We start from the raw sequence: 10,030 nt of genomic DNA on the forward strand, positions 1-10,030 counted from the left end.
TGTTTGAGACATTATTCAACGTTTCTGTAAAAAATATTTAATACTATTACTAATAAAACATACTAAATTCTGACAGACTGACACATTCTGTCTTTGAAATTCTGACAAATTGATGCTTGCGCATTAGTGCTTGGTCTTAAAGGCTTAGTTTAATGTGAAAAGCTAATATAATTAATTCTGTAAGGATTTTGTCCCTTTCTCACTCTTTGCGTGTGTGTGAGAGAAAGAAACCAAGAGATAGCACTCTCAGCCAAGAGACTATAAGCAACGAGCTGAGAATGTGGTGAATCCATTGATATCAATGGGAATAGTGCACTGTAAAGATGAAGAGGGAAAATGCAACTTTCTGAGGTCCAATTCACTGTATTCTCACTTTATTTAAATATTGAACGGCTCTTTCTGCAGCCTCATGAATGAGTTAACACATTCTTCCCTGCGAAACTAGTGTAAAATGGTTGTAATACATGACACACAGTGAAAATATATCTGTCCTAAATGTATTTTTAGTCTCTAACTCAATCACTGGCGAGTGAAATATATCAAACAACAGATATTTAGTTGCCTAGTGTGAAAATCATTTGCATAAGCTTTGCAGTTTCCTCTATCTTTTCATACATTAGCTGTTTCTCGTGCTCAATGCAGTGAAATAAGTCTATCTTTCTTTCCCTGAGTAGAATGAAGACAACTTGATGGATGTCCGAGAGTTTGTGATAGCTTTCTCTGTGGTGTGCCGGCCTGCAAAAACACTGGACACTATTAGGTTGGCCTTCAAGGTGTGTGATTTCTCTTAAAAACTAATAGGTTAAGCCAAGTTTTAAGGAGTAATTGATCATTGCAGTGATGATGCTCAGCTCTGAGATGAGATGTATGCATTGCTTTCAGATGTTTGAGGCAGAAGAGGATGGTGCGATCACAGAGAACGAGCTGATGTGTGTGTTGAGGACAGCGCTGGGCGTTGGAAAACTCAAAGTCAACCGTCTGTTCAGAGCCATTGATGATGAAGACACTGGCAAAATTACCTTCGGTAAGAGAACCATTCATTTCTGTATGAAAGTCTTGGTTTGCTTTCTTTATTCTTTTACCTTGTCTTGTGAATGATTCATCAGTGACGTTATTCTAATGACTTAGCGCTTCTACTTGATGCATCAGTTTAGATCTGCATAATTAATTACCCCTTCGCCGGGAGTCGAAGGAGTCACGATCCGATTCCAAAACAATTCTTAATCTACTTTTTTTTTTATTATTATTATTAATTAAATTGTTTACCGACTTAAATCTTTTTTTAAAAAATTAATTACATATGTAATTATAAGTACTATTTAAAAAATACTAATTAAAAAATTAAATAAAAATAATTGTATGTTAAGAATTTTAAATATATAAACTAATGTAGCTTCAAAACATAAAAGCAAGTAGTAAATAGTAGTAAAACATATTACAAGCAATAAAAAAAGAGTTCTTTCAGTATTTAAAGGGTTAGTTCACCCAAAAATGAAAATTCTGTCATTAATTACTCACCCTCGTGCCGTTTTACACCCGTAAGACCTTCGTTGATCTTCGGAACACAAATTAAGATATTTTTGTTTAAATCCGATGGCTCTGTGAGGCCTACATAGGGAGCAATGACATTTCCTCTCTCAAGATCCATAAAGGTACTAAAAACATATTTAAATCAGTTCATGTGAGTACAGTGGTTCAATATTAATATTATAAAGCGACGAGAATATTTTTGGTGCGCCAAAAAAAAACAAAATAACGACTTATTTAGTGACGGCCGATTTCAAAACACTACTTCAGGAAGCTTCGGAGCATAATGAATCAGCGTATCGAATCATGATTCGGATCGCGTTTCAAACCGCCAAACTGCTGAAATCACGTGACTTTGGCGCTCCGGAGCCCTCGATTTAAACAAAAATATCTCAATTTGCGTTCTGAAGATTAACGAAGGTCTTACGGGTCTGGAACGGCATGAGCGTGAGTAATAAATGACAGAATTTTCATTTTTGGGTGAACTAACCCTTTAAGAGTATCTGAACGTTTTCCATTCAAGAGCTGTGAGTGATTTTTCTCTTTTTCAGCTTTACTGTTTGATCATTATTGATGACATCATAGGCAGCAGGAAAACTAATAAGCTGCATTCACACTAATGCACAGATCTCTTTTGAAATATAAGATGTGGTTTGTCCTCTCTGTTTAATCCCTTAAGACAACTGACTGTTTACATTAATTTTGCATCATAAAACCATTTTGAGATGTACATTTAATTAACCACTTACACGGAGCGCTCTTCGCAAAGCACACTTGAGCATTTGAAATTGAAAGCAGCCTTCTGACAGTGAGTTTCATATTTTTAATATATAAGCCCACTGTGTTCCAAACAATATAAATGATGCCTTCGTAGAGCATTTGTAAGGAAAATACAGATGGGCGAGACCGCACACTGCAAAGCATAACATCAAGCAAAGCGTGCATATCTTGTAGAATGAAGCCCGTGAATGTCATTGTAATTAGCTTCAACCTTTCCAAACTTTATGAAAGATTATTTTATGGTTTGAGTGTTGTGTGTCTGTGAGGAATTGGAAGCAAGCAGAATATGGGTGTTTCTAAAACATACGCAGAATCATCGCGCATCTTAAAAACTAAGCTCAGAATCTATTCTGGATTTGTCAGAATCGTTGGAGAGAGAATCGAAATGCATCGACTTTTTAATTTAATTTATTTTTTTTTAATTTTTTTTCCTCTCCCACCTCTAATATTAATATATCACAAAGTTTTGGACAAATTGTGCAGCCCTACAAACAAGCACAGCAAAACTGGATTTTTTTTAAAATCCTATTTTAAATCTCAATTGCAATTCTTATTAGAAAAATCTCAGATTATTTCCTCAAATCGTGCGGCCTTACAGTGACTTAATGCTGGTTAATGTATTCAGGTTAGTGTAGTAGTAGTAGTGTGCTTCATTCTGGTGTCATTTAGGGATGGATAACATTAACATCTTTAAAGTCCGCCTTTTTTTGGTATAATTTCCATAAGGTGTGTTTAACAGAAACATTTGAACTGCATGTTTGTATGAGTCTGCATGAGTGCTTGTATTCCCTCTCTGACTATTATTGTTCCTCTGACGCCACCTCGTGGCAGAGAGCTTTAGGGAGTTTGCGGAGCAACATCCTGACTTCGCTGAGCAGTTCCTCTACTCAGACAATGCAGGATTCGGCAGCAGCTCCCCTCCTCACGTCAACGGCTTCTGCGCTGATTTCAGCCCGAGCGACCACCACGTTCCTCAGAAGAAACTCAACTGAGCCCATCTTACACATCCCCAAGAACAAGAGTACGAGGGCGGAGCATTATTGCAAAGTTTACCACCTGGTATCCATGACATTTGATTGGTTACTTTACGCTTGCTGGTTTTCTCTTCCCCTCAGCATAATTTCAATCACTTTGAGTTCGGGAACTTTTCTTATTATGATTATTTTAAGAGCAAATTGAAGGGAATATTTTTTTTTTTTTTTTTTGGTAAAACAAATACTTGAAAGCCAAGCACTTATTTCATTTCTCATTGGGTCATCTATTTGTGCGAGTGATACTTGACCGACTGTGCATGTTCTTTAAATATGGGATGAAAATGACGCAAGCGAATAAGTGTAAATGTCCCAGTAACGGAACGAAAAGGTTTCCTCAGTTGGCTTGCACTCTCTTTTTCAGTCCCTCACCATCCACATCTTTTGTTTTCTGTTTCATGACTGTAGATGCCTTTATGAATTCATAAGTAAGTATTTGCATGGGCTCGATGCTTGACAGCAGTATTACTCAGTATTTGACTAAATGATCGTTGAGTGCCAGTGACAGATATCTGAACTCTGTCTCCTCCTGCTGGACGTTTATGAGTATCAGATTTGAGGTACAAAATACGATCGATTAAGTGCTGGTCTGAATCAAAATGAATCAGTTTTTATTCCTTAATATTTCGTCCCTTAGCTCAGGGGTGCGGGAAAGTGGCTAACCGTTTGTTTTATGTGTGTGTGTTTTTCTTTTCATTCATCCTTTTGTACAGTAAGTTGCACTGTACTTTTGTAAGTTCTGGACATCCAATTACCAGTTTTTCATCGCGTCTCAATCAGCTGTTTCAGCTTGGGTTTTTGGGGGGTCATTTAATGTTGTTTTTTTTTGTTTTGTTTTTTTTTTTACGTTTTATTTTAATTAACTTCAGATACTGAAATAAACAGACAAAATTTTGCATTTATATGGACCAAATACAGAATAATGACTGGTGTAGTTAGAAAATCAGGAATCTGAAACGATGTTATTCATAAGATATAGTCAATAATGGAGTGTTTACCTTTTTGATAGACAACATATTCCTGTATTTTTCTATTTTTCACTCACAGAGGCTAGTGAAAAATTCCAAAAGTCCAAAAATTTGGCCAAGAAAAGTGGCTCTGTCTGATGTTTTTGAGTATAGTTTCTCTCTTAATGTTTATCAAGTAAAGTAAAGCATCCAGTGAAGTCTTCCTTTTTTTCATTTCTTCGCACAGTCAGTCCAACTAATGTCGCATTGAATCTCTAGTGAATGATGTTTTGTGGTAAATGGACAGTTCATTCACAAAAAGCTGAGAATAAATCTACTGCCTGTGATTGTTTGAAAACATCGACCGAATTGAATTTTTGATTTTGTTGTTGTTTTATTTTATATATTACACGTAATGAGGCTGAAGTTTTTCTTTTAAATTTTGGTCATAAATTTAATTTACCACAAAGATTTCAAAAGTTTATTTTGCTGAAAGATACTGTTAATATTCATAACTTTTATAAGATTTTTTTTTAATTTTTTGATTAGCTAATGTGAAAGATGCAGATTTTATTTCTTGATGAGTATCAGTTTAGTCTTTAGTCTCGGTCCACAGCGTTTCATGAACATGTAATGTTAGACATCTGCATTTATTACAAGAGCCTGATCCTGGATCTGTTTGATTCACACTTTAGTTTTCTAGTGAAATTTCTCAGACCCTTGAAAGGGCTTTTCAGCTTCACTGTCAGTTCACAACTAAATTCAACACCATGGCAAAGCAATATTTTATTGATGTCACCACCTTTTTTAAAAAAAAAATACAAAAACAATTTCTGATATGTATTTTGAATATTCCGAATGCGGGGCATTTTGTGAATTTTGATATACATAAAAGAATTTCTTCTCACTGCCATGAAAGATCTGTGATCTAAAGTGTTATTTTCAGATTGACTTGGTTTAACTAGTATGATTAGCTCCTTTGTACATACATTTGTGATGTTTTCCTTGGTGATGACGTTATGTATGTAATTATTACTGTTACAGTTTCTTTTTGTCCTATACACATTTCATAAATATTATTGTTGGCCTTGAATTTCAATGTAATTTTAGAGGAAAAGAGAATGTATTGACAATCCATCACAATCAACAGTCAAAAGCGCATCATACTTCAGTAAATGGCGAGTGAAGGATCTCGACCCTGATGTACAGTCCCGTGCACATGATGGTTCGATTCTCCAGCTCAGTCCAGTTCTCATGGATTTTCCCCCATGTTTTCCAAATTTGATGTACATTTATTTGTGCTGGCACTTTAGATTTTTAAGCCTTTTTTCATGAATTCTCTGACAAATGTGACGGTATGCTGGTGTGCATGTTCAGGTGATTGGTTATGATGTTACAGTGGCTTTGTATTAATATGTACCTATACAGACCACAGATGATACTGGATTGAGTAGAAAGGGATTGTGGGTTCGCTCTGAATCTGAACTAGTTTCTCATCTTCTCTGATGGGAATCATTGATTTTCTGTGCGTATAGAGGTGAATCTCTTAAAACCTGTCAAGAACATGTTCATCTTCACCCGAAAAAACCTTCACAGTGAAGAGCAAGAAGCCTATATTTAAGAACAATTAAGAGTTTTTTGCATTGTGACATTTTCATGACTATTAAACACATTTAATGTAACTGCCTTTAATTTATGCTGATTTAAATTAAACAATCATATTTTTTTAATTATTTTGATACTGTAATGAGAATTAACCAAAACAGTCAAATGGCTGGAGGGGGAATGTGCTTTAATTGTTATGAAAATGTCACCATTCAAAAATATCTTAATAGTTTCTTAATATCCAAATTTTTTCTCTTGAGATTCATCCATACGTATTGTAATCTTTGATGTTTTTGGATTATTTGCTGAAATGGCCAAAATATTATTGAATGAAATCATATGTAACAATCAGAAATGTTTGTTAGCTTCAGACCAGAGCAATATCCCAGTCTCCTTTCTCACAATTGCAGAAGCAGTGATTTAAGATGGATTTTTTTTTTTTTTTTTTATTCATCAGTTTTCTAAATGAAATAAGGACCCAGCATCTCTCTGCTGTGTAACTTTTATTTTTTCAGTGTATGGTTTATTTTAAATACCTCAGAGAAAGACATGCTCTTCTCTGTGTTTGTAAAGGGTTCTCTATTTATTTCTCTTCTGCCCGTGACGGCGTGTCCTACACCGAGCTGAAGAAGAAAGACTGAACTCCTTCAGGTCACGTGTCTTTCTGATGGCTCTTCTGACACCTGTCCGGCTGACATAGATGTTTTAGGTCTGTTTTCTATTTTGCCCTGACTTTTATTTTGTAATGTATCAAAAGAGTCATTTTTACAAGATACCTGGGCTTGTCTGTTTTGACTGCAATGAAATGACTTGTCATTCTGACTCTTTAATAAAAAGGGACACTTGACTACATTCTCTCTCGATTGTGTTTTCTTCAATAACACTGTCGCCCTCTAGAGGAGAGGAAACATGAGTGCGAGTTCAGACCAGCTTCTATGATGAGGATGTTTCCACAGGGAATACTTGGGTTTAGGTTGTCATATGAAAATAATATATGATGCATTGATTTTGAATTGATTTGAAGTTTATCTAATGTATTATGTATTATATAGCTGTACGGCTAAGATGACCCCCCTCATCCCATCTTAATTTTTTTTCTCTAGACTATAGATTGCACAAATATTTAGTGAAAACTTTATCAAAAACTCCACAAATGCACGCGAGTGTGAACACATTCACGCACAACTAAACACATTTGATAAATGGCTATGCTATATTTAATTTTGTCATTTCATTTGAATGTCAACATTTGTGAGATTTAGTCAGTCGATCTAATTTTGTGTCTGGAAAATATTTATTTACAATTTTATGTTGAATATCAAAGGTTTTTTTTTTTTTTTTTTTTTTTGTATCTATTTATTAAGAGATTTGCAGACATTAATGCTTTTAGATTTGTGGAGAAAAAAAATATATAGTTTTTAATTTTAAAATATAAAATTAGACGTCTGGGGTAAGCACCAGAATTGTCACAGAAGAGGCCGAGTGGCATGTTGTTAGTGCTATATATTTTGTTTACATTTAATACTTATAATCCATAGGGTTAATATTCAAAAATTTCATGAATTAGATTTCAGGCATCTTCGCTTTTCATTAAAACAGGTGAATTGAGTGAAATCATTAAATTTGTATTCATAGTGTTGCTATACATAGTGTTGATATCTTTAAAAAATGGTCAATTAAAAATGTAAATATTCATATGTGTACATGTATATAAGTCATGGATTAAATTTAGATGAATCACTGGGATTCTGCCTTGTTTGTTATTGGTTATTCAGTTATTGAACTAAATTGTCAAAACAAATTAGAAACTCTGATTAACTAATTAGTAAGTAATAACGCTCATTTGAATGAGGTAGTTCACTATTAGCTAATCTAAAGTAAAGATCATGGTAATCTACTAGTAATGACTCAAGTAGCACCAAATCCTTAATAAGGAATTACTAATTATTTGGAACAGTATTCTAAAGTGAAGATCACAGTTACCCACTAGTAATGACTCAAAAGTGTTACCAAATCTGTAAGAAGCAATTACTATCCAAAACCTTACAAAAACCTCAAAAGCTTACAATGACTTCAGTCATTTCTAGAGCGTTATCATGCTTTTTACTTTACAATATTGTTCCAAATAATTAGTAATTCCTTCTGAAGGATTTGGTAATACTTGAGTCATTACTAGGTTATCATGATCTTCACTTTAGAATTAATTATATATTATGCATTATTCACATTATGAACCTGTATGTAGTAGTTCTTAGAAGTCCTCTGGCAGGTATGAAAAAAAAAGTTATTGATTAGCTAATAGTGATCAACCACATTCAACTGAGCGCTATTATTTGCTAATTCGTTAATCAGAGTTTCTTGTTAGTAGTTGCTAGAATGATAATATTGATTTATTCATTTGTTCCTGTGTAGTTATTCATTAATGATGGAACAGTATTCTAAAGTGTTACTGTAACGAGGTTTATGTTCAGGGAAGGAGGTGAGAACCGACGAACGTTCAACATAATTTTAATGACCAAAATAAACAAGCAACGAAACAAAGTAAAGAGGCAGCACCTCACAGATGACTGCCGCCTAAATTAAAACAAAACACCAGCATAAATGCTCCAGGCCTGGAGCTCCTTCATTGGACTCATTAACACTCGCTGCACCGGCCTTGCTCCATTCCCACAGCTCTCAGCCGAGCCCTGCTTGTCACAGTTACCCTATATGCCATGAAGAATTAAGCCAGTTCTGAAGGTAAAAGAGAGTCCAACCCGGTACTAGCAAGGTGTACCAAAGTGGCTGGTGAGTGTATACATTCTGTAAAAGTAAAAAACTTTTTTTGCCTCATTAGTGGCCTCTTTGAATAATTTAGCACTTTGCTATGATAACTAAATTAGCAAACATTTCTATTTATTTCCCTTAATATCACATTGGCTAATGCATCATCATCCTGCATGCTAAACATATATCTAAACACTTTAAAGGGATAGTTCATCCAAAAATGAAAATTTGATCATCATTTGTGTTCTACTGAATAAACAAAGTCACCTACATCTTGGATGCCCTGGGGGTAAGCAGATAAACATCAAATTTTAATTTTTGGGTAAACTATCCCTTTAAATGACATAAAAGATAATGCAGATTGTCCTTCTGATGGGTGTCACAGGTTTATATCACAAGGGGATATCTCACAAGGGAACTGCGATTGAGACAGTGTTCCTGAAATAGAGTTCCTTTTCATAGAGTTCACTTTGGTGTCGCATTTAGTTTAAATAAACCTCAAATATAATAGCTCATGTAATATCATCGTGGCTTCCTGAGGGTGACAATCGACATTTCAACATAAAGTTTACAAAAAGCTGAATTGCTGAAATGTTGCCAACCATTTAGGTTGTGGTGAACAGTGAAACCTCGCAGTGCTGTTGGACTGTGACATCAGTGCTTTTGGAATGCTGCTCAACCAATCAAATTCTAGAACCGGAACTAACTGTTCTATTATGTTGTCTACTGCTGATTTAGTTTCCTTCTACCCCTTTATTTCAGTGTGTTTGCTGCTTTATTCTGTGCTGTCCTTTTTTCACTCTATAAAAGTCTGTAAAAAAAAATATGGCACAATGTACCTTGTTAAAGTCACCAAGAAATCAAAATTGACCATTCTTTTTGTTAATGGAATACCGCCATATTTATTATAAATGATTCACCCATGCACATATTTTTTTTTTTTTTTTAATAATGATTAAAAAACAACCTGTCATTCATGTGAGATTGACCAATACTGTAGCAAACCACAATTACCCAATCAAGTTCCGCCCAACATATATATATATATATATACTGCAGATGATCACACAGCATTGACTGCAAAAGCTCTTCACTGTGTTTTCTGCTTCTCTCATATATGCAAGAGTGGCTCTGATGAATAGTAAAAGAACACTGATTGACAACAGAGTTTTTCCTCCGCATCCTTGTTCTCACAGAAGTGGTTTTCATCGAATGATGGATGAAATGCTCTTTTAATTGGAGCCAGCCAGGTGTGCGGCGGAAACGAGCTCCGTTGAGGATTGTTTAAAACCAGTGAGTCTTGATGACTGTCAGTCTGTGGAATCTCCACATTGTCCATCTCTATGATAGCGTAACGTCTGTGAGAAAGACGCC

General features: G+C 34.9%; 1 protein-coding gene across 1 annotated transcript in view; it reads left to right on the forward strand.

Moving 5' to 3' along the window:
* LOC127497962 (lysophosphatidylcholine acyltransferase 1) overlaps positions 1-6,742 on the forward strand; it is a 44,173-nt gene extending 37,431 nt beyond the window's left edge. Inside the window, exons 12-14 of the mRNA XM_051866818.1 lie at positions 675-773; positions 883-1,024; positions 3,139-6,742. Of these exons, the coding sequence (XP_051722778.1) occupies positions 675-773; positions 883-1,024; positions 3,139-3,299 (402 nt within the window). The 3' untranslated portion in view covers positions 3,300-6,742. The remainder of the gene's footprint in view (positions 1-674; positions 774-882; positions 1,025-3,138) is intronic.
* Positions 6,743-10,030: the final 3,288 nt, after the last annotated feature.

Source organism: Ctenopharyngodon idella, chromosome 16 (genome assembly GCF_019924925.1).
Source record: "Ctenopharyngodon idella isolate HZGC_01 chromosome 16, HZGC01, whole genome shotgun sequence".
Classification (NCBI taxonomy): domain Eukaryota; kingdom Metazoa; phylum Chordata; class Actinopteri; order Cypriniformes; family Xenocyprididae; genus Ctenopharyngodon; species Ctenopharyngodon idella.